We start from the raw sequence: 26,987 nt of genomic DNA on the forward strand, positions 1-26,987 counted from the left end.
TATCATCCAGCTCTATGCTGGCTGGCTGGGTGACAACCGTCGGCTCGGACATGGAGGCGTCCAACACGTAGGCGGCACTCATACCACGAAGGGGCGTGCTATTTTCATTCCTCGTTGGCAGCCTGGCTTTACAACTCGGACATAGCCAGGAGCTGTGCACTTGAGCATCCTTAGGTATGTTTACACACGATCTGTGGTTTGACTCCTTACAACTGGGACAAACAATGCCCTCTATAACCGACATATACTTGCAACACGCACTGCACTTCACTGGCATTTTTAACTCGATCGATTAATGTTACGCTAGATCTCTGTAGTTCCACTAGATGGCGTTTACTTTGTGTACTTAAGTGTTTATATATGTTGTAATTCTGTTTCCTTTTTTTTTACTTTGTTTAATTACCAATTTATTGATTTTAACTTTTGAAAATAAATGATATTTAACACTGTGTGTTGTTTATATTTTTATATGTGGGTACACTTTTTCCTCACTTGTCCGGGCCGTATTTTATTTTAGGTTTTATACAGTAGTTTTAGCACTGCACACTTATCCCACAATATATATTGCTCACTGGAGGCTACTTTATGTATCTAAGTAGTTAACGCACTCTCGTGGTGTTTTTAAGTATTTTTAAAAGTCGCAGCGATAGGACGTTCCACATATAAACACAACGTCCGTGACGTCACTCTATTACATTAACTAATACTAGTAACTATTAGCAACTTCCTTTGTTTCAAGTTGTAATGAACCTGTAACATTAAATACCTGTAGTTATTGCTGCTTTTTTCACAGTATTTTTAACTGCTTTTTTCCAGGCTGCATAAACTTGCCTTGCAAGCATACCGCCACTTACTTTTCAATCGCTAACAACTTCCAGGTATGTTCCTCGTAAAGTCAAATGCCGCAAAGTTTTCCTTTTATTGCGCTGCGTTCGTATGTACGCTGAGTTTTCATGTTGTAGCGAAATCACTGATGTGCTGTTCACGGGAATGTTTCTGGGAACCTTTTTATTTTTATTTACGTGACTTAGTACTTGTAGATTTGCCGCAGATGGCATTAACTACTTGGCCGGATAAAATCCTGGGAACCACACCCCGGACATTTCATACAAACAACCTCGTTTTACACAGACACTACACATTGACATTATCGTACACGCGCATCTGTGTGTGTGACGTCTCACACCATACGATTCCAAGAAAAAATCGAAAATCTTAAGGAGTAAGGGAGCGCGCGGACAGTCTGTCTCGCTCACACTTACACGTTAGGTGGAATACAGTACTGGAATAAGATTTATACATTTCCATTCAAAAATATCCTTCTTACCATGACTGGGTAATGCCCCAGACACTTCATACAAACAGCCTCGTTTTATACAGACACTACACATTGACATTATCGTACACGCGCATCTGTGTGTGTGATGTCTGACAACATACGATTCAAGTCTAAACTACGTTCGAGGGGAGTGAGGTAAACCTAGCTCAGACGCTGGTGGGGAGCGAAGAGTTGCCGTTCTATACGTAGTAACATTCCTTATTCTATGCTGGGAACATTGCTTGTAAGCCGGCGCAAAAGTTATGTAACAAGAACTTTTTTTTTCTTAGGTTTTGTTTTCGCGCGGCTTGCGCATTTGCCACAGACAAAGATAGGGAAACAGATTCGTAGGAAAAACAAGGAACGGAATTTGGAAAAAGGATCAGAAAGAACAAGAAGAGTTTGCTTCTATGCTGTTCTGGGAGCAAATAAAAAACATAGAACACGTTCAGCTGCTTGTCTTCCCGGGCATGTCGTAAAAACCGACAGAGGGATTGCGTCCTCTAACATAATGGACTAATGTTATGGGCGATGGGCTGATCCCTTATCACCATAAGGTTCATCATATCCATCTTAGGACTTCGTATCAACAGTGGCTGCAAGTTGTCTTTGATTACTTGTGGCTCTGCCCACCCCATTTGGGATTACGGGTGTGAGTTTATGTATGTATGTATGTATGTATGTAAGAACAGGAACTTTATTACCTAGCCTTTAGGCAGACAGTATGAGACTACAAGAAAGAACAATTTGAAAAAAGATAAAGCAGCCAGTGTCCTTACTATTAAAGAGCTTTTATAACAGGAAAATTCCCGGAAATTCCTGGGAACATTCCCGGGAACGACACATCATTGGTCGTAATTCTACGTTGCCTTTTACTATTCCCCCATTGGTGGAACGCGGCTTTTTGAGTTAAAAGCGCTTCCTGTCGTTGCACTCTGGTACGGACCAACTTCAAACTCTAAAGACGTTAAAGGTTTTCAGCTTAAATTTTCCATAGGTAGGAAAATATTCAGTTTAGGAAAGGTTTTAAGTTAAATGACTACGGCCTCTGTGGTGCAATGGTTGAGCGTTGGGCTCAAGGTCCGGGGGTCCCGGGTTCGAATCTCGGTAGGGACATATCACGAAAAGTCACTTTGTCCGAAGCGCGAAAATGAGATGGTGAGTCTTTGGCGCCTCAATTATATTAATAAACCTGACACCAGGGTTGACGAGGTTGGTAGTCCACCTCATAACCCACACGATAGAAGAAGAAGGAGATAAATGAGTTTAACGTGTTGAATATTATGTTTAGGAATAGTCTTTCAATAGTGATTGATTTTATTTGAACGGTAGACTTGTCTACAACGACATATTTCTATAACATTTAATAGATAAAACGTGTTTTAAGAGGCTGTCTATCTGAGCAAGTAATGTAGTTGTGCATAATACCTACTTTATTATATAGATTAGCAACGGCCTCCGTGGTCCAGTAGTTTGAGCATTGGGCTCACGATTCGGAGGTCCCGGGCTCAAATCCCGGTGGGGACCTATCACAAAAATAACTTTGTGATCCTAGTTTGGTTAACACATTGCAGGCTGATCACCTGATTTTACGAAAGTCAGATGATCCGTGCTTCGGAAGGCACGTTAAGCCGTTGGTTCTGACTACTATTTACCGACATAAGTAAGTAGTCGTTACATGAGCCATGCCAGGGTCCTTTGGGGGCTTAATAATAACCCCAGTGTTGATGGAGTTGGTAATCCACGTCACAAATCACTCGATTGAAGAAGAAGATATAGATTAGCTAGGTAGGTACGTACTTAACAGTAAATCAAACAAAACATAACGATACAAATGAGGCCTCTAAACATGCATGCAGTCACAAGCAGCGTGATAAAATATGTTTATCAGAAGCCACGCTTAAAATTGACGCTATAAAAACTGTTACATTTTTGATTTTGTACGATATTTCCCAGATGTACTGCACATGAATGTGAACCAATTTTACGCAAACATGAACCATGTTACCCGGAATATTTCCGATGTAGGCAACGTTTCGTATGATGTTGTTTCTCGGTACTCTAGAGATTTCAAAATGTTGCCATCGCTTCGACAGAACAATCTTGGACGGTGCATCCGAGCGACATGATAATATATGAAACGTAGGTGAGTTGGTAGTATTCATCTTTTTTGGGGTTATGTATACGTTTTTACAATAAAATACCAGATAATTATTTTAAATTTGTTAGAGAATAACTTCACGTGAAGCTTACTTTATGTAAAAAAGCTTATTATAAGATTAATGATTACCTAAATGATAAAAATGTCTGGTATTGAATGTGTTCCTCTAGTTATTAAATAACTTGTAATGTGTACCATTGGTTTTTAAAAGATGTGTTGCTGTTGCAGTTTCTTGTCATTTCTTCTCCTTAGCCATAACACCTTGCGAAATGACGTAAATTCAAAAACATTGACCTTCAACAAGTTTATCCATGATAATTACGTTGAATAAATGATTCTGATTTCTGGTACCAATATTGATAGTTATATGATGACTCTATCATACAATGGTTACATGAACCCATCATATATCATATAGAGATACTTTCGCATCTCTAATTCAGTGTATTAGTGGGGAAATTGATGAATATCTGACGGCCAAATTATAATCAGTAATTAAATGTAGACTTATTCAAATAACATAAGCTCTCGACGATATCCCAAAGGTAGCCAGAGGCACATTCATCGCAAGATGAACTAAGTACCCACATCTCAACGAGTTTTCGCTTTCTGTTAGACCAACAAATGAAACTCAACTTATTCAAATAAAAATGTCATATCAAGGAGTGTTCCTATCCGCAGATTTTGCACTGAGGATCAATATCAAAAAACTGTAAATACTGTCCCAACAAAAACATTTTCATGTAAAATATAGCCAAGACAGATCTTATCGATCGCAATGTCCAAAAGTTATCAGAGCTCACGTAGAGCCAAGCTTCTAGCAGTAAGGACGCCTATTGTAGTCTTTCAATTTCCTTGAAACAAAAATAAATCTAAACGAAAAGATTTGCATCCATCCGATTTTTTTTTTGCAGGGGTCAATTTCGCTCAGGTCATACGAACTCTCAATGCTCCCGTTTGTCCGGCCAAGTAGTTAATACGGTAAATCTTATATAAGTAAAAAAAAATACAAATTTTGTAGATATCGAACATACATACATAAACACAAACTGCCTATATACGTCCCACTGCTGGGCACAGGCCTCCCCTCAATCAACCGGAGGGGGTATGGAGCATACTCCACCACGCTGCTCCACTGCGGGTTGGTGGAGGTGCTTTTACGGCTAATAGCCGGGACCAACGGCTTAACGTGCCCTCCGAAGCACGGAATCATCTTACTTTTTCGGACAATCAGATGATTCAAACCTGAAAAGTCCTTACCAAACAAAGGACAGTCTCACAAAGTGAATTCGACAATGTCCCCATCGGGAATCGAACCCGGACCTCCAGATATCGAAAATCATGGATTTTGGGCCGTACTGGGATTATAACCTGTGACCTCACAATAAGAGGTAAGCGTTCTAACAGGGCTACCACGGCTCTCCTAGACAACGATGTGAATATTCCTTATCCTTAGTATGTATTCCATGCAAGGATAGCAAATACATACTTCTATTATACATATCTCTATTTGTAGAGTAAACCCAGCGTGTCTTTGTTGATTTTAACGCACTAGTACGCTTCTCTCTGAATGTTCTATACGCGGAAAAACAAAATCAGCCTAAGTGATTTAAGACAATGTCCCCATCGGGAGTCGAGCCTGGACTTCCAGATCGTGAGCCCAACGCTCTACGTATGTTTTCCGATTAATGAATGGATCACAATGATCTAAAGATTTGGAACGGTAACAACTATCCACTCGAAACCTATAGTGGAGTAGTTTTTTTTTGTGCCGTACCTACCATAACGGATCCCTGTTACTAGGACTACATAGTACACAGTCTGTCTCTCTGTCCGTCTGGACTAACTTCAAAGGGCAGTACCGTAATAGATAACCCGTTGCAATTGCCACAGATTATGTGTTATTTTTGATAGGTCCGCGTTTGATGTCTCCCATTATTTTCCAGAATCACTTCTCTATAGCTTCCTAATAGGAAAAGGAAAAAGGAAGTACCTACATTACGAGACTCCGTATTGGCGTCAAATCTGGCAACCCCGTTGCCTAGACGCTTAGCAACAGGGGTGATAATAAATTCTTCTTCTTATCGTGCGGGTTGTGAGGTGGATTACAAACTTCAACAACCCTGGTGTCAGGGTTATTATTGGGGGTGATAATGTTTTATTTTATATACTTACTTATTAAAATTATTTTCTGTTCTCCTTTCTCTTTATTACATTAACTAATACTAGTAACTATTAGTAACTTCCTTTGTTTCAAGTTGTAATGAACCTGTAACATTAAATACCTGTAGTTATTGCTGCTTTTTGCACAGTATTTTTAACTGCTTTTTTCCAGGCTGCATAAACTTGCCTTGCAAGCATACCGCCACTTACTTTTCAATCGCTAACAACTTCCAGGTATGTTCCTCGTAAAGTCAAATGCCGCAAAGTTTTCCTTTTATTGCGCTGCGTTCGTATGTACGCTGAGTTTTCATGTCGTAGCGAAATCACTGATGTGCTGTTCACGGGAATGTTTCTGGGAACCTTTTTATTTTTATTTACGTTACTTAGTACTTGTAGATTTGCCGCAGATGGCATTAACTACTTGGCCGGATAAAATCCTGGGAACCACACCCCGGACACTTCATACAAACAACCTCGTTTTACACAGACACTACACATTGACATTATCGTACACGCGCATCTGTGTGTGTGACGTCTCACACCATACGATTCAAAAAAATAATCAAAAATCTTATAGAGTAAGGGAGCGCGCGGACAGTCTGTCTCGCTCGCACTTACACGTTAGGTGGAATACAGTATTGGAATGAGATTTATACATTTCTATTCAAAAATCTCCTTCTTACCATGGCTGGGTAAGAAGGAGATTTTTGATGCCCCGGACACTTCATACAAACAACCTCGTTTTACACAGACACCAAACATTGACAATATCGTACACGCGCATCTGTGTGTGTGACGTCTGACACCATACGATTCAAGTCTAAACTATGTTCGAGGGGAGTGAGGTAAACCTAGCTCAGACGCTGGTGGGGAGCGAAGATTTGCCGTTCTATACGTAGTAACATTCCTTATTCTATGCTGGGAACATTGCTTGTAAGCCGGCGCAAAAGTTATGTAACAAGAACTTTTTTTTTTCTTAGGTTTTGGTTTCGCGCGGCTTGCGCATTTGCCACAGACAAAGATAGGGAAACAGATTCGTAGGAAAAACAAGGAACGGAATTTGGAAAAAGGATCAGAAAGAACAAGAACTTTATTACCTAGCCTTTAGGCAGACGGTATGAGAGTACAAGAAAGAACAATTTGAAAAAAGAAAAAGCAGCCAGTGTCCTTACTATTAAAGAGTTTTTATAACAGGAAAATTCCCGGAAATTCCTGGAAACATTCCCGGGAACGGCACATCATTGGGCGTAATTCTACGTTTGCCTTTTACTATTCCCCCATTGGTGGAACGCGGCATTTTGAGTTAAAAGCGCTTCCTGTCGTTGCACTCTGGTACGGACCAACTTCAAACTCTAAAGACGTTAAAGGTTTTCAGCTTAAATTTTCCATAGGTAGGGAAATATTCAGTTTAGGAATGTTTATGCAAAGGTTTTAAGTTAAATGACTACGGCCTCCATTGTGCAATGGTTGAGCGTTGGGCTCAAGGGCCGGGGGTCCCGGGTTCGAATCTCGGTAGGGACATATCACGAAAAGTCACTTTGTCCTAAGCGCGAAAATGAGATCTTGGAGAGCGCGGAAATGACAGTCTTTGGTGCGTCAATAATATTAATAACCGTGACACCAGGGTTGATGAGGTTGGTAGTCCACCTCATAACCCTCACGATAAAAGAAGAAGGAGGTAAATGAGTTTAACGTGTTGAATATTGTGTTCTTCTTCTTTGCGAGTAGATGGCGATCGATACTATTTTTGCCCAATAATACGTATTGTGTTTAGGAATAGTCTTTCAATAGTGATTTATTATTTGAACAGTAGACTTGTCTACAACGATATATTTCTATAACATTAAATAGATAAAACGCGTTTTAAGAGGCTGTCCATCTGAGCAGGTAATGTAGTTGTGCATAATACCTACTTTATTATATAGATTAGCAACGGCCTCCGTGGTCCAGTAGTTTGAGCATTGGGCTCACGATTCGGAGGTCCCGGGCTCAAATCCCGGTGGGGACCTATCACAAAAATCACTTTGGGATCCCTAGTTTGGTTAACACATTGCAGGCTGATCACCTGATTTACGAAAGTCAGATGATCCGTGCTTCGGAAGGCACGTTAAGCCGTTGGTCCTGACTACTATTTACCGATGTAAGTAAGTAGTCGTCACATGAGCCATGTCAGGGTCCTTTGGGGGCTTAATAATAACCCCAGTGTTGATGGAGCTGGTAATCCACGTCACAAATCACTCGATTGAAGAAGAAGATATAGATTAGCTAGGTAGGTAGGTACTTAACAGTAAATCAAACAAAACAAAACGATACAAATGAGGCCTCTAAACATGCATGCAGTCACAAGCAGCGTGATAAAATATGTTTATCAGAAGCCACGCTTAAAATTGACGCTATAAAAACTGTTACATTTTTGATTTTGTACGATATTTCCCAGATGTACTGCACATGAATGTGAACCAATTTTACGCAAACATGAACCATGTTACCCGGAATATTTCCGATGTAGGCAACGTTTCGTATGATGTTGTTTCTCGGTACTCTAGAGATTTCAAAATGTTGCCATCGCTTCGACAGAACAATCTTGGACGGTGCATCCGAGCGATATGATAATATATGAAACGTAGGTGAGTTGGTAGTATTCATCTTTTTTGGGGTTATGTATACGTTTTTACAATAAAATACCAGATAATTATTTTAAATTTGTTAGAGAATAAATTCACGTGAAGCTTACTTTAAGTAAAAAAGCTTATTATAAGATTAATGATTACCTAAATGATAAAAATGTCTGGTATTGAATGTGTTCCTCTAGTTATTAAATAACTTGTAATGTGTACCATTGGTTTTTAAAAGATGTGTTGCTGTTGCAGTTTCTTGTCATTTCTTCTCCTTAGCCATAACACCTTGCGAAATGACGTAAATTCAAAAACATTGACCTTCAACAAGTTTATCCATGATAATTACGTTGAATAAATGATTCTGATTTCTGGTACCAATATTGATAGTTATATCATACAATGGTTACATGAACCCATCATATATCATATAGAGATACTTTCGTATCTCTAATTCAGTGTATTAGTGGGGAAATTGATGAATATCTGACGACCAAATTATAATCAGTAAATAAATGTAGACTTATTCAAATAACATAAGCTCTCGACGATATCCCAAAGGTAGTCAGAAGTACATTCATCGCAAGATGAACTAAGTACCCACATCTCAACGAGCTTTCGCTTTCTGTTAGACCAACAAATGAAACTCAACTTATTCAAATAAAAATGTCAAGGAGTGTTCCTATCCGCAGATTTTGCACTGAGGATCAATATCAAAAAACTGTAAATACTGTCCCAACAAAAACATTTTCATGTAAAATATAGCCAAGACAGATCTTATCGATCGCAATGTCCACAAAAGTTATCAGAGCTCACGTAGAGCCAAGCTTCTAGCAGTAAGGACGCCTATTGTAGTCTTTCAATTTCCTTGAAACAAAAATAAATCTAAACGACTTGCATCCATTCGAAATTTTTTTGCAGGGGTCATTTTCGCTCAGGTCATACGAACTCTCAATGCTCCCGTTTGTCCGGCCAAGTAGTTAATACGGTAAATCTTATATAAGTAAAAAAAAAATACAAATTTTGTAGATATCGAACATCACATACATAAACATAAACTGCCTATATACGTCCCACTGCTGGGCACAGGCCTCCCCTCAATCAACCGGAGGGGGTATGGAGCATACTCCACCACGCTGCTCCACTGCGGGTTGGTGGAGGTGCTTTTACGGCTAATAGCCGGGACCAACGGCTTAACGTGCCCTTCGAAGCACGGAATCATCTTACTTTTTCGGACAATCAGATGATTCAAACCTGAAAAGTCCTTACCAAACTAAGGACAGTCTCACAAAGTGATTTCGACAATGTCCCCATCGGGAACCAAACCCGGACCTCCAGATATCGAAAATCATGGATTTTGGGCCGTACTGGGATTATATATAACCTGTGACCTCACAATAAGAGGTAAGCGTTCTAACAGGGCTACCACGGCTCTCCTAGACAAAGATGTGAATATTCCTTATCCTTAGTATGTATTCCATGCAAGGATAGCAAATACATACTTCTATTATACATATCTCTATTTGTAGAGTAAACCCAGCGCGTCTTTGTTGATTTTTACGCACTAGTACGCTTCTCTCTGAATGTTCTATACGCGGAAAAATACTAAGCAAATGTCATGTGTAATTACTGGGAAAACGTACTTGCCAAATTAAATAATCGCTAGTGTTGTAACTAGTCGTCTTACTAGCTATATTAACCGAGTATAAAATTTACGTCATTGCAAAAATGACTTGAATTTACCTAAAAAGTATTTTATGTTAATTTATAATACATACGTAAATATACTCACGCCAGTAATCCCTAATGGGGTGGGCAGAGACACAAGTAATAAATGACAACTTGCAGCCACTGTTGATACTAAGTCCTAAGATGGATTATGATGAAGTTTATGGTGGCAAGGGACCTGACTATCACCCCAAATACTTGTCCATCATGTCAGTTATTGTGATGATACTTTTCATTATATGTGTGTTGGTACTTATTATATTGTCTTTACTTTGTAAAAGTCACATTACCCGTCATATTTTTATATATACTTGTACGTATATCTAAGTATACAGTATATAACATTAATATAACTATTTAATTATGTATTATTAGAAATTTTGTTGCACCTTAATTGTATAATAAAATATAATAAATACAATGTTAATAAAGAAATAATTAAATAAAATAATTATGTGTTATGTTTAAGTAATTATGTTAAATAAAACTACGCTACGCTTTGTTTAAGTAATTATGTTAAATAAAACTACGCTACGCTTGTCTATTTTTCATAATTTTAATATACTATTTTAAGTATAAAATAATTAATAGTAGGTAATATAATTCACCAATGGTATTAATGGTATTTGGTTTGGTTTCCAATATTATTTGGTTCAGGTTTGAGTTTGTAGGCGAAAGGAATTTCGTAAATCGTATAACAGGCCATCCCAATCAACTGAATTTTTACCTTCTTTTTGAATACTGTAAATCCGACGCTCTGTCGGATTTTACGACACGTACGGAAAGACTAGCAGCTATATTGATCTATTACGCTTTTTTGTTGGTTCCATTCTGGACTGACCGTATGAAATGGCTGACGAATGTGGAAGAAGCAATACCACTACGCCTGTATCCCCGAAGAAGGAAGTAGAGGTCTATACACCCACTCCTCTACCGGGTGAGAGCCTTCAGTACCGGGTGAGAGCCTTCAGTGCCGGGTGAGAACCTTCAGTACCGGGTGAGAGCCTTCAGTATCGGGTGAGAGCCTTCAGTACCGGGTGAGAGCCTTCAGTACCGGGTGAGAGCCTTCAGTACCGGGTGAGAGCCTTCAGTACCGAGTGAGAGCCTTCAGTGCCGGGTGAGAGCCTTCAGTACCAGGTGAGAGCCTTCAGCGCTCCCCATTTGTCCGACCAAGTAGTTAATGCCATCTGCGGCAAATCTACAATAAGTCACATAAAAAAAAGACAAAAAAACACCCACTGCTCGCCAGCCCACAAATCTGCACTAAACATTTCGCCTCTTCATTTTTGATGCGAACAGCGAAGGATTGGAACTGCCGTCGTCTGTTTTTCCAACTCGTTATAATCTGGGAGTCTTCAAGGCTAGAGTGAATAGGCATTTGCTAGTTAAGCGTGATCCATCCTAAACCACATCGTCATTTACCATCAGGTGACATTGTGGTCAAACACGAGCCTATGGTATTTTAAAGAACAAGCTATGTTTAAATCCCATATATAGTTATAGTCCATGGGAATTGGAAGTAAATGGAAATCCATACTCTCTGCTTACACCGGTGGGAAACAGGCGTGATATGCACCTACGTATGTTTTATGTTGATATAATTAAACTTCGCCACGGCTTGAAATGAAGTATACATTTGAAGATATATGGAAGAAACTAATTGTCGTAATAAAAGTATATGTAGAGCCTTTCAGATTTTAAATTTTTCAATGAACAAGTAGTAACATCTTTGAGTAAAAATAACTTATTCGTTCTTTACCGTTAGAAAAGCGCTAAGTAATACTAAACTATTATTGTATCGTCGTGGAGATCCTTGGGGGAGGCCTATGCCCAGCAGTGGGCGTCATACGGCTGATGATGATGATTGTATGGTTATAATCAGTACATCACTCAGTATTTCGAAAATAGAATCTATTAATATTTTTAAATGGTGTTACTCTTTGTATTTGCTGTGATGGTTATGAGATAGACGCAACATGGATGAGACATGATACTTTTTATTATGTGTGTGTTGGTACTTATTGATATACCGGTATTGTGAAGTGTGCGTGTGTTTATACTTTATACCTACCTACCGTCGACTAATGCGAATCATACACACGCACGATATAATATGTCAACGAAACAGAAAAAAATCTCGTTAAAATAAGTGAATAATTTGCTCGGATTGAAAAATCAACTTTATTAACTTGGTTGATTGGTCTTTGTAAACAATTAAGTCGATTTATTATCCACCCTATTAAAAACAAAAACAAAATTCGTTTCAAAAAGTTCCGTACAGAAACTTCAAACACAACTTTTTTCAACCTCCGGGGTTATTCCGTAAAAGAATGGCTGGCTTGAATAAGGTCATTGCATTCTTCCGTTTATGAATAGTCCGATATACAGTTATAGCCGATATGCAGCTATAGGCCGGGCTATTTTCGCAAAGAACTGATTATACGACACATTGGCCACGCGATAGTAAAGTGTTTCGATATTTTACGCAGTAGACTGTGGTAAGCTGTACAATCCAGGGATTCGGGAAACGATTCGAAAGTATCAGAAGCTTATTTCACGATAACATATAAAGTAATCCAAATGTAGCTTCAGAATCTTATGGTAGGTAAATTTCACGTTTTTTGCAACACGAAAAAATATTAATAAAATAAACATTTTAGCCTGAAAGTAGCGTAGCGTATCCAATTAATAACTATATTATTAAGTCACAAATTGTAATTATGACGCTATTAGGATGAGATATCTTTAGGTATACAAATGAGCTCCTTATCGTCGTAGTTCTAGTAAATAAAAGAAAAAATGTTGACATAACGTAATGAAGACATATCGGAACCGCACATGCCTACATGACTGGCAAAACAAAAACAATTAAGGCGAAGCTCACTAACCTGAATCTGGCAGCAGTTTCCCCTTCAGCTCAACGTCACTTTCAGCAGATGTGGCTCCATAGTTCTTATAAGTTTTCCCCGTAGGCTCCTCAAATTTCGTCACCTTAAATCTCTCCGACATTTTCACTTATTTTGCCACCAATTGTACACTGAATCCACTTACACTTGTACACTGCAGTTCAATAAAACTATAAAGCGTTACACTGAGATATGTTGAACGGATATTCACTGGATCACTGATGTTCACTTTTCAATTCTCATCCATGGTTCTGGAAAGAAAATGGGACTGTTAGAATTTTATTTTCTTCTCACTACCCACATTAAAGTATGTGTAGTGTTGCCATATTCTGTGACATAAATTAGACCTGGTGGGTCGACAATCGACAATATAATGCATAAAGTACAAAGATTTTCTTTTTTGTAAATGAATCGTGGACTATAATTCCAATAACATTTCCCAATAGAAATAGTAAAGTGTTTCCCTTTAATAACACTAAAAATATCCTTATAATTGTATTTTCTTGTAAATATTTTTGTAGATTTTCCTTTACTTTTTACCAAATTTATATTCCTTTATATAATACTTAAAATAACAAGCAAAGGTTAGTTTATTTCCATGAATTCTCAACTTAACTGTAATTCCAGTTTATCAACTATCAAATACGTAAATACACTTCTCATCAAAAAAATCGAAACACTTCCGTTTTCATTGTTTCTGTCCGAATTTAACACAAAAAAGAATTCATACGATGAAAAAAAATACATAAATGTTTAGCTGGCAGTTTGGCCATTACAGTAATAAGCGAAAATTCTAAATTCAAAATTAGAATTTCATTTGTTTATCTTATAAACGAAATGAATCACTGTTTTGAGACAAATGTGTGTTTAGGGTTGGAGTACATTTAGCGTTTAAAAACTAAAAATTGGCGCCTATCCTTAAACTTTTTGTTTTTTATTTCAATACTGTGACTTTGGGACGTCTGAAAAAAGGTTTTTTTTTCTAAAACGTATGGATACTTCGCCCACAGAAGCCGCCCAAGTTGTGGCATTGCTGGATTCTGGCCTTAGTCAGCGTGTTGTGGCTGCAAGACTGCATCTAAGCCTGTCATCTGTTCATAGAGTCTATAAACGTTATCGGGAGACTGGTTTGTTCACGCGCCGTTCAGGATCTGGCAGGAATCGGGTCACTTCTGAGCGAGATGATCGATTTATTGTAACAACTTCTTTAAGAAATCGACGCCTTATCGCTTTTCAACTGCAGCAGCGGCTTCGTGTTGTACGAAGGGTGGCTGTAAGTGACTCTACAATTAGAAGAAGGTTGAAGGATCGTGGACTGGTACCGCATAAGCCAGCAAATGGGCCGAAATTAACTGCAGACCATCGAAGAGCGCGCCTTAACTTTGCACGTGAGCACCTAAATTGGTCATACCTACAGTGGAGCAAAGTTCTCTTTTCTGATGAGTGTAAAATTATGCTGTATGGTAACGACGGAAGGAACAAGGTCTACAGAAGAGACGGAGAACGCTATGCACAATGCTGCATTGAAGAAAAGGTCAGCTATGGTGGCGGTTCGTGGACGGTTTGGGGAGGAATCAGCGCCGACGGTAAGACAGAGCTTGCTTTCGTGTCTGGGCCACGTCTGCCTGCACTAAACTGTCATCGGTACGTCGAAGAGTGTCTCGAGCCTCATGTGATGCCCTATGCACATTTTATTGGCAACGGCTTCATATTCATGCACGACAATGCTAGGGCTCACACCGCGGGCGTCGTACGAGATTATCTTAACGAAGTCGATATCTCTATTATGGAATGGCCAGCAAGAAGCCCGGACATGAATCCCATTGAACATCTGTGGGATGAATTAAAGAGACGAATTCGAGCAAGAGATCCTGCCCCAGAAACACTTAGCCAGCTGCAAGATGCAATCCAAGAGGAATGGGACAATATACCACAGCATGTGATCGTGACTCTCATCCGATCGATGAAGAACCGTATGGAAGCAGTAATTAGAGCTCGGGGAGGGAATACAAGTTATTAAATAAACGTTTTTTAGCTTTTTTTTTCATTTACGTGTGTTGTTTTATCCATTTCCTTTATACTCCATACGGAATAAAAATGACTCATTTAACAAAATACGAAACCTATGAAAAATTCATTTAAATTTAGAACATTAACATTAAGATTTGATAAGCTCATATTACTCACTATTAAACGACATTTAACATTTATTCCTAAATGTACACATTTTTCTGATAATCCTGACAAAACGTAAACTTGCAAGGTGTTTCGATTTTTTTGATGAGAAGTGTAGATACTAACTGTTGAACACAATTATCGCTTTGTTCAAATTATTCATGTACCTAATGGGAGAGAATATTCTGTGAAACATTAATCAAACACCGATTACGTAAATAGGTACTTATGTTTTCAAATCTAATATATCCTGAATGATCAAAAAAGGTTATTACTATAAGATTAGTGATTATCTAGAAGATATGAATTCATGGAATTAACTGTCTGGGAACCGATATTAAGCAGCCAAATTACTAAATTGTATAACATTTTTTTTTATTCAATAAGAAATACTTTATGTTTATTTTTAAAAGAACGTCTACGGCTCTGTTCCGAGGTTTTTCTTGCAATTTCTATTCTCCGGCTATACTGGTTGTAAGAAGCTGCAGTAGTTTTAGGCGGATAAGACGAAAATGACGATTCAAAGTGTAACTATGTTGCCTATTGAATAAAGATATTATTGAATTTGAATTTGATCCCACTGCTGGACAGAGACCTCCCCCATTGGTCTGGTATGGTACGTACTCTATTGCTTATACCTATAATAAACTAAATCTTAACAAAATATTGGTAGGTACTAAATATTTTTTACAGCCGAAACCCGTTTTTAGTTATAACGCGTCAACCCTAGTCAAAAATAGTTGCTACTAACATAACATAATATATACTTTACAGGAAATACAAAACAGATGAGAAACAGAAAAAGTACAATAAGCGACCATATAGCTAAGTAGTATCAATAAGTCACGAATTGTAGCGTGGACAGCGACTCCCCGCACGGCGACTGCTTGACATCACATCTGTCATTTACATGTACAGTTCAAAAAACAATTTTAATCACGCTACATACAATATTAAATTACTACTAAGTTATAGGTATGTTAAGTGATAGTAATGAAGGACTTACAGACTACGTTCCTCTAAAACAAGATAGATGTTGTTGTAAAGATTTTCCTTCATTTAACCTTCTAATTTCATCTTTATTTGGGTATAAATGACGACCCTTTTTATTACATACATACATAATATCTATTGTTATTTTTTTTAAGACAGGTTTATTAAAGATTAAATGTTCCTTTAATTATAAATTATTTAATATTAATAATATTCGCACGCTGTATGGTTGAGTGATGGACTTTTTTCGATATAATGTATATTTAAGATCTTTTGTACCACTCTAGAGCGAATAAATTTCATTTCATTTTCATTTTTTTTCATTTTAAACATAAACAGCCCACACACGTCCCACTGCTGGGCACAGGCCTCCCCTCTATCAACCGGAGGGGGTATGGAGCATACTCCACCACGCTACTCCACTGCGGGTTGGTGGATGTGTTTTTACGGCTAATAGCCGGGACCAACGGCTTAACGTGCCCTCCGAAGCACGGAATCATCTTACACACTTCTTGTTTTTATTACAGCCAAGCACAATTATTATTCTGATCAAAATAAAGAGAATCACCTAAATAAACTTTTTTATTATTATTATTATTATTATTATTATTAAACAATATTGCTTCCCCCTACCTATACAGGTAGCAATATATACATAATCTGATCCAAATTCAAGCAACAATTATTTTTATATATGCTTCTGCCATTACAATGTATTTTCGAATAATTCGTGGCTGACTTTGCAAATTGACGTATCTGCAATTTTTTGTTAAATTTTTGTGCCTTATTGCCAATTGCAAAAGGTGAAAATCATATTCGCCAAAAAATTCAGATACGTCAGTTAGCTATGTTAGCGACGAATTATGTACGTACCCTAGTAATGAGAAAATAGGTAATTATCACGTCAAATCTTAACAGCGCCATCTATAATATTTTTGAAGAACGTAGCCTGGAAAGTCCCTCATTGTAATTCCATACAAAACGGATGAACCCTGGTGTGATTTCAGTAAAAAAAAAAACAGCATAAGAACGATATTCAAGAAAAAAGATAATAAATTCAGTGTAACAATTTTAGTTAAACTTTAGTTTGTCTTTACTAAAAAAAATATATAATGTTAAAAAAATATTATGTTATCTTACTTTCTTTAAATATTTTATTTCAACAGTGTTAAAAATCTTATAATACTTTGTGTAAAACCAAATTGTTAAGTTGCAACCAGGAGTTCATGAATGTTGTCGTTATCTTTAATTGTGGTGTCAATTATGTATTTATCTATATGTGCTAATGTGTCAAAACATATACTGTTGATTATCATGTTGATAACCTATAATAAATAAATACATAAATAAACAAAGTAATACCTATTAAGAATATCGTAAAATTAATTTCTAAGTCATAAAGACAGTGAGAGATAGAGTTAGGTATGCTCTTGTCATAAAACATAAAATAAAATAAAATATAAGTACCTAAGGCGACATTCACACAACGCGGAATTTGTAGCGATGCACTGCGCGAAGTGTGTGTTATTTTTTAGACGTGACTTCTTGTACATTCGCCGCAAATGGCTTTAACTACTTGGCCGGACAAATGGGGATTTTCGTGTGTTAGGCATCAGCGGACCTTGCCAACCGCGTCAGGACAGTGTTGTCTGGGAAGCGCCTTAGTTTATATTTTACGTTATATCATTGATAGCAAAGAATAACACTATTCGTTTAATGGGGAAGGTTGAAAGGCATATAACGAGGAAAGTTATGAGTATCAATGTGGATGGATATAGGGGTAGGGGACGACCCAAGAAAAGTGTGAAAGGTGAGAGTATTGAGATGACGACTGAGAGTGAACGGAAGAGGAATACATGTTGTGCCGACCCCACCTAGAGTGGGACAAGGACAGAATGATGATGATGTTACTATTCTTTTTCAAAATATACAAAGTGTAAGATAATTTTTTCGTATGGTGTAAGTGACATCGTAACAAATACTGAGAGGGATAATTCGGCTCATTATTTTGACATAGTTTGACAGGACTAAAATTAGCTCTACCTATCCCTTTCTTGTTCTTATTGTAAGTGCAGGACGGCACTCATTTAAGAGCTGTCGAACTAAAATTGGGTTAAGTTTGTGTGCACCCGAATGGGCACCAATGTTATTTCATGTATTTTATTTCATTTTTATTAATAATATTAATTTTATTTGATTTTATATAATTTTATTTAATTTTATCTAATCTAATCTAATGCACTTATAATTATGGATATTAATCTGAAATAAATAATTTGAATTTGAATTATTCTGAGTTAATCTCAAGTGGAATTTTTCATCGCAAAAGTATAGAATTGAAAATAATTTAAAAAAACTAAAAATAAACATGAATTTTGCGACGGAAAATTCCACTTGATATTAACTCAGAATCATGGTCTGAATCATCCCCCCCGGTATTCGTTACGATATCACTAACACCTAAAATCACGTTAGTAATTTATAATGTAGAGTCATAATATATCAGAATGAATGTCTATGGAGCCGTGGTAGCCCAGTTGGGAGAACGCTTGCCTCTCACTTTGAGGTCGCAGGTTCGAATCCAGCACAGGCCTAAACCAATGATTGTCGAATTTGTTTTCGAATTCATGTTTGGATTATAAATGATTATATTATCACGTGCTCAGCGGTGAGAAAGCGAGGACCAGTCGCTTCTGTAAAAACCGAACTCGTCAAATCTTTCAAGTTAGGTAAGCGGACCCTGTGAAACACGGGATAATGCTAGGCAGATGACTTATCATAAGATATCAGAATAACCACCACTCTTGCTATTTCTTTAATTATTACACGGATGCGAACGTGCGATATAAAGTACGATTTATATGTGCATAATAAATCACGAATCATGTGAATCAACAGAATCATGGCCTGAATTATCTTTCAAAGTTTTCGTCACCGACACCCTGCATAAGTATTTTATTTATTTTTGTGTGTAAGTATGTAGGTATTTATAAATGTATGTTACGTATTTATTTAGTATTGGTAAGTTGTATTTATAGGTTGCACCAGCAATCTTTTAATTTTTACATATTTCCTCGCCTATAGTTGTCTGGAAGAAATCGCTTTGATCGATAAGGCCGCCATTTGCCGTGTACCTAGTTAAGAGTGTTGTGTAAATATTAATTTTTATTTTGGTGCAATAAAGTATATTTGTACTGTATTGGATAGGCTAACGAACTCGCAACACAAACAGAAGCACGTTATTCAAACGCTCCCTTTGTGAACATATTGCACGGAATGGCCGCAAAACGTAATAATTCCCCTGCAGTAGGTAATTTTGCTACTGTACACGTAAATTACATTGCATTTTTGAACCTACTGCGGTCACCACGGAATCCGTTCATTAGAAGCCTGCCTGACGGCACGGCATGGGTATTCTAAAATAAAAAGAAAAATAGCAGGAATTATATTTATTTGCCAATATCTCGATTATCCCGTTTCTCACAGGGTCCGTTTACCTAACCTGAAGATTTGAAAGGCCGGTTTTTTAAAGAAGCGACTGCCTGTCTCACCATCCAACCCGCGAAGGGAAAACCAGCCCAATACAGGTTAGGTCACATATCTCCGAAAATGCATTTATCGGGAATGTTCCTCACGATGTTTTCCTTCACCGCTGAGCGCCGATTTCCAAAACAAATTCGACAATCATAGGTTTAGGCTTGTGCTGGATTTGAACTTGCGACCTCAAAGTGAGGGGCAAGCGTTCGACCAACTGGGATACCACGGCTCTCCGTCTCCGTATTATATGTATATTATTTATCAATATCAATAAAAAACTGATAAACCTATTTTTTTTTAAATAGAAAACCGTGTTAGCCGAAAAACGCGTGACTTACATCGTAAGGTTCGAATCCCGACTCACTGAATTTGTTTTTATTTATTCACGACATCACGTGGTTTCCACGATTTGTGCCCGGTTAACGACAATGTGCTCGCCCTTGGAACATCCAAGTTCCAGGAACAAGGAACTTAAACATAGCTGGCGAGGAGTGGGTGTACTATACACTCTGCCTAACCCTAAGGGGATACAGGCGTGATGCCATGTTATGTTATAAAAGTCACTGCAAATTTGTGGCTCCACTAACTCCAAAAGATACAATATATATCTATTACATGCAAAGTCCATGTAGATACCTACTTAATGTATGTTCCAATTAGGATAATTTCCGCCTGAACACCATATTAAGCTGAAATGGAGTTACCATCCCGTTTTATAGCGGCAAATCTATTTAGGGCAAGCTAGTTGGAACCTGTTAGTTACCTCATAATTAGATTAGAGTAGCGAACCACCGCGGAGTTTACTCAAATCTCCACAGGTGCGAGGTAAACCGAATAAACAGGTCAGAATTAGAATATTCTGGATTGGACATATATTATGTATAGATCGACTGACATTATATAAACCTTTGTTTTATTATTTAGTCGCTTCTTCTATAGAAGTAAAAAAATTGGCCTTGGCTAGACAACATTCGAGAATGCTACACTTTATGATAATGGCATCGATTCCTGCAGACACCTCCTAATTTTATTTCAAGTTATACCCGCCATTTTCTTATGTACTGAAAAGAAAAGGGACGGATGATTAACAACTGTTAATTTTAAAATGAATGAATAACCAGGGCGAATAAAGTAAACATCTCGCTGATATGCAACGCATTTGACGTGTGTTGTCAACTTAATTCGGTTGGTTTATTGGCCAATATAAAATTTGGGGAGGGATTTTTTTTCATTTCTACCTAAAAGAAGTTTTACGTGTGTTCTATGAAGGTTAAGCCTGTCGATTACCCGTCCCTTTAATTTTCGGCGGATAAAAAATGACAGGTATAATTTAAACTCTACTCTGTGCTGTGTAAAATCATTTTAAGATAATACAGCGGGTTATGCTGACTTCAGTGTTTACTTTCCCGCTCCCTTCCACATACTGTGCTATTGAGAAATACGTGTTAGTTCTAGAATTTCATTCAACAACTTCACACAACAAAGAGTCATCTTTCACTATGTTTTACTTTCCTTGTCTCAGAAATGTTTTAATTTAACAAAGTTATAACCAAGTAGAACTCGTGACTTTTACTAAGAAAATACTGCAGTTAAGTAAAGCTTGCCTGGAAGAAATAACTAGTGTTAACGCCATCGTCATCTACCGCCACTTATCTTTGATTTTCCGTAGTTATTACATTTAAGTTCAATCTAATTAAGTATAAATTAATGTACGAATACTATTTAGTTACTTAGTTATTTTATATTTCAGTTGTTTAATTGATTTTCTAATATGCGAATTGTATTGATGGGTAATTTATTTCTTTTGCTCTGGTAACACTGAAATTGGGTTATATCAAGTTTATAAAAAGCATGACATTTGGTTACTCGCGCTCATTCTGTTTTTTGTTCTACCAACGATATAAACCGCAAGTTCGTGACAACTTCGTATTTTATTTCTACTACACTTGGAATCCCTTCAACACTACCTTAGCAATAATATAATATATATTTGTTTGTAATTGTTTATATAATGTGTTTCTTTTTGTGTGCTACCGGTTGAGAGCCTTCAGCGCTCCCCATTTGTCTGGCCAAGTAGTTAATGCCATCTGCGGCCAATCTACAATAGCTCACGTTAAAAAAAATGTGTGCAAGAAAGAGTTTTTGTATTGTATTATAAGTATTACTTCACAATGGAAAATAATGTAAGTACCTACACCATGGAATAAAGTAAGACATTGGAGCCGTAAAGTATGAGCAAATAGTTGATACTTCAACTTTGCACTCCACTCGTCCGCAAACTTTACGATGCACGGAACTCCGCGATAGCATATGAAAAGGTCGTCTTGTGCAATATAACCTGCACAGGACACGATGTAAGATGTTCCATTGAAAACCTATACGTACCTCCAGAAACAAATAGCCCAAATTTGTGCTTGTTTGAATAATACTGATCAACAAACGTAAACAAGGTTGGCCAATCATTCTGGTGAGCAATTTTCTTCCAAATCGGTCTAATGGCACCGTGAAAAAGTAACAGACAGACAAATACTTTCGCAATTTTAATTCTATATTTTTCTAGTTACTTTGAAACAGCGAGCCATTTTATAAGCCCTGGCTCCATCACATGTGTCTATGTGAATTCATAATGTAAGTACTTCTACACTCGCATTTTCACTAACAAGGTTGCACAGCGGACTGAGATCTTTGAGAGCAGACTAGCGCAACTTCCAAAACTAAGTAAAGACAGTCATATAAGTCAAAGATATCTACATTTGCTAGCAAGATACACTACACACAAACTCACAAGCATAAGTAATCAGGAGACAACTACATAATATAATATATCCAAGCGCTATATAAAACTAAGGTTGATGGTAGGGCTGGCGGAGGAAGCCTAGAAGAACGTACATTAACCAAATTGGAGATGTCCTTAAAAAAGTTTCAGTACGATCTAATCTGAACTAGCGTGCCTGTGTGAAACGATTGATGAATGTGAAGGAAGCAAGAGAAGTGTGTCAGGATCGAAGCAAATGGAATTCCATAGTCTCTGCTTACCCCGGTGGGAAATACGCGTGAGTTTATGTATGTGTATGTCTGTGTACATAGATACATAAGATCACGCTTATATCCCCACTTTCGCTTCTTCCATTCTGTATGGGACATACCTAATTGTCTACCATTTATGGTTCAGTCACATCTCTAGCGCGAGCAAACCAACGCGTCTCAATGTTTGGATCTTGTAATTTAATATAACATCCTAAGTAATACAGTTCATTCAATTGTTTGCATGTGTTTTATTATAATAACCAGCGTTCTGTACACATTCTCATCAAAGTTCCCGCATGCATTCTCGCCGGTTTAGAGTACTCTTGACCTGGCATTTCTTTAAATATCCTGGATTTTCTCGTATGTACGCCTACCGAGTATGTACCGAGTGGGAAACCATAACCTGTGGTCGCGATCCTCGGCAGTGAGGGAACGACGAAGAAGAAGAGACGCCTAACCTCTCCTTTTCCAACTCCGGCCAAATAGTTAATGCCATCTGCGGCAAATCTACAATAAGTCACGTCAAAAAAAAAAACTCCTTTTCCAACTCTACCTCACGACTATATCCCGATTTGGGAAGTCAGAGGCACAAGAAGAACTAAATACCCACACCTCACCAAGCTTTCTGTTAGACCATCGAGTGAGCCGTATCACCGTCTATAATGGTCGAGGCAACAGTTTTAGTGAAAACTGCAGGCCGGTCAAGCGCTGACCGAACGTACACATTCTTGTGCGGATACCCGTTAATTAAACACCAGTGTAAATCTCATTTACAAGTTAATTTATCACTTACACCCGCATCGCCCGCATTTTGTGAGTCTACTTTCAACCGTTCTCTCTCTATCTAAGCATCCCTTTCTCAGTTCTCGTCACTATATTTTCTTTTACAATACTACTACGATAATAGTATAGATAGAGAGGAGATATCTATATCTTTCTAAATCACCCCACTACTACTTTACTACTTTTGATACAATATACAGGCATATCATTTTTGATAGAAACACCTCTGCCCATTCCTTCGGGGATACAGGCGTGATGCTATGTTACAATCCAGCCGTCAGTTTTTACGACATACCCGGGAAAATAAGCGTGTGTTTCTTTTTTCCAATCAGAACAATTCGATTCCTAAAATTCACCCCATCGGGACTCTAACCCGGGACTCTGCTTAGCGGTCAAGGCGTCTAGCGATTACATCAGAGCTCATCATCAATATTTTCATCACATAATAATGTCAATGGTGTTAAAGTCGTTACGTTACTTATTGAAATTTGAAGAGAATCCTACTTAGGTATTCTAAGTGGCTGAATAGCAGCTAAGTAGGTGATGCATATTGCATCTCAATTCGTATTTTATAGCTCCATGTTGCTCGGAATCGTAATGTTACTTGTTATATCACATAGTACTCTGCCAGCTATTGACACTACCAAAGCAGAATTCAGTAGTCATGCACATTCAAAAGACGATTTGCAATAAGTGAAATAAGTGTTAATACTTTTTGTAGTAGCGAACTAACTGAAGATAGTGACTATTAGCATTTTTTGTCTATCGTTGATAATAATGTAATTTTTATATGAGCATTTCTATATTTCTAAGCTTTTTCTCGCCTTCCCCTTCGGGAGTCTAAGCGTGATACTATACTATGTTACATTGTTCTATAATATCATAACGATATCTAAGTAGGTATATTATGCGAAATTGCCTGCGCAATTCTGATGCATTGTCATAAATAATTCTATAAATATATCGGGTGGCGATCGGCTTGTACCGAATGGATCCGGTATAGGCGCTTGGGGTACGTCCACACTTGCGCAAGAGCATCTTTGCGAAATATAAGAACTAATCACGAAATAACTACTACTATTATCTATAACTGTATCTAATGCACAATAAAAATCTTTATCTTTTATCTTTCAGCTTTATAAAAAATCATACATAACATAAGGTCATGACTATATCCCGATTTGGGAAGTCAGAGGCACAAGAAGAACTAAATACCCACACCTCACCAAGCTTTCTGTTAGACCATCGAGTGAGCCGTATCACCGTCTATAATGGTCGAGGCAACAGTTTTAGTGAAAACTGCAGGCCGGTCAAGCGCTGACCGAACGTACAAATTCTTGTGCGGATACCCGTTAATTAAACACCAGTGTAAATCTCATTTACAAGTTAATTTATCACGATTGTACTTACTTAAATCAAGTGTTTTTATAGCTAACAATAATATTTTTGTACTACTTATCTAAAAAGTAGTACCATATTTATAATACATACATACATAAACTCACGCCTATTTCCCACCGGGGTAAGCAGAGACTATAGAATTCCATTTGCTTCGATCCTGACACACTTCTCTTGCTTCCTCCACATTCATCAATCGCTTCATACACGCACGCCGGTTCAGAGTAGATCGTATTGAACCTTTTCTAAGGACATCTCCAATTTGGTCATCATAAGTCCTTCTCGGTCTTCCTCTGCCAGCCCTACCATCAACTTTCGCTTTATATACCGCTTTTGCAATCCTATTATCCTTCATCCGCTCTACGTGTCCAAACCAACCTAACATTCCCTTCTCAATCCTAGTCACTATATCGTCTTTTACACCACATCTCTGTCTTATCACACTGTTTCTCACTTATTTCAAAAATTACATGATATTTATAATAAGTATCATGTAATTTTTGAAATGTAACTTCATTTAGTAAAAATAATTGTAAAACGTATGTTCATATGTTCATAGAGGTGAGTCAGCCTAGGCAACAATTATATTTATGTTTGTTTACGATGTAGAAAAGATCTCTTTGTAAATGTAATTATTATTATGCTAAATAAAGGATTTTATATAAAAGTGAAAACTGCACTTAACATAAATTGGGAAAAAACCGGTAAACCACAGGACCACAGTGGTCGCTAAAAAACATTCCAGAATTATGGATATTGTTGATGTCGACGCTATAGGGTGGTTAGAAAATCTTAGTGCTGAGAAAATTGGACATAATCTACTTATGGTGACAAGCACAACACAATACATACCATTGAGCCGCCAAAGGCCCCTGACATGTCTCATGTAACAACTACTTACTTATATCAGTAAGTAGTAACCGGGACCAACGGCTAAACGATCAGTCAGTTAAACTTCAAGACGCTTAGAAATTTTGGATTTTCTAGAGATGGACGGATAATCTGTCATGATACACTTTATCATATTCTTGACACGCTAATTTACAGGAGTTTCTCCGAGTTTTTTGCTACTGTCATAGCGACTGAGTTATCAGTCATCACTAATGTTAAGATAACTCAACCTTTATAAAAGGAGGCGAACACTGTTCGCTCACACAAGTACGAAAAATCTACAAAAAAAATCATAAATATATCAAAAATCAGTAAGTAAATCAAATACTCTATCTCTCTTCCTATTTTATCTCATATGCTCATCGCCACGCCACTGATATCATCAGCGATCAGGATAAAACCGTTATAGTTAAAACACTTTACTAGCGCGTTGTAGACGCGTGATTGGCTGTACGAGTGATGGCCATGCCATGTGTTCAACGTATGTTTACGTTTGCGCTTGCGTCATCAATGCACTCAGCATTTTTGTAGTGCGTTCATATTTCACTATATGTATACTATATCTTTGCATACGTACTCATAAGATCACGCCTATTTCCCGTTGGGGTAGGCAGACACCACGGAATTCCACTTACTACAATCCTGACACACCACTTTCGCTCCTTCCACTCTCATCGAAGACTTCATGCATACCTATTTAAATAAGCAACTCTATTATTGTTTATTTCTACCTAAACGATTACATCGTCTTACACTGCAAATGTTCTGTGCACTGTAACAGTCCAATTCCTGATACATACATGCACATAAACTCACGCCTATTTCCCACCGGGGTAAGCAGAGACTATAGAATTCCATTTGCTTCGATCCTGACACACTTCTCTTGCTTCCTCCACATTCATCAATCGCTTCATACACGCACGCCGGTTCAGAGTAGAATGCAATAGTCCAATTCCTGATGTTACTGTTAATTTATTTAAAATTTCATTATAGAAGCTGTCAGGTACACCCTTTTATAAAAAATAAATAAAATAACTAGGTAAAGGAGACTGCCTATTTCTCATTGGTATCGGAATAGAGATTTTTACCGCGTACACGGTAAATACTTTTTATTCTAGTAGACAGGTAGGAATTTTTTACCGGGTAAATGTACAACTGTTCTGTAGATAGGAAGAAACAACGGAATTCTATTTGCTACGACCGTGACTGCACTTACGCCTCTTACGCTCTCGACAAAATCTTCACACACGCCGGTTTATAGCTTGACCTTTGATATCTTCAATGAAATGTCC

At 37.6% G+C, this 26,987-nt stretch overlaps 1 protein-coding gene across 3 annotated transcripts in view; it reads right to left on the minus strand.

Annotated features, from left to right (window-relative positions):
* LOC126378067 (solute carrier family 12 member 6) overlaps positions 1–26,987 on the minus strand; it is a 292,605-nt gene that overhangs the window by 162,507 nt on the left and 103,111 nt on the right. Inside the window, exon 2 of one of the 3 annotated variants that reach the window (XM_050026200.1) lies at positions 12,874–13,142. The exons of the other annotated variants lie outside the window; for them this stretch is intronic. Within the exon in view, the coding sequence (XP_049882157.1) occupies positions 12,874–12,994 (121 nt within the window). The 5' untranslated portion in view covers positions 12,995–13,142. The remainder of the gene's footprint in view (positions 1–12,873; positions 13,143–26,987) is intronic. 3 annotated transcript variants of the gene reach the window in all.

The sequence above is a fragment of the Pectinophora gossypiella genome, chromosome 2 (assembly GCF_024362695.1).
Source record: "Pectinophora gossypiella chromosome 2, ilPecGoss1.1, whole genome shotgun sequence".
Lineage (NCBI taxonomy): Eukaryota > Metazoa > Arthropoda > Insecta > Lepidoptera > Gelechiidae > Pectinophora > Pectinophora gossypiella.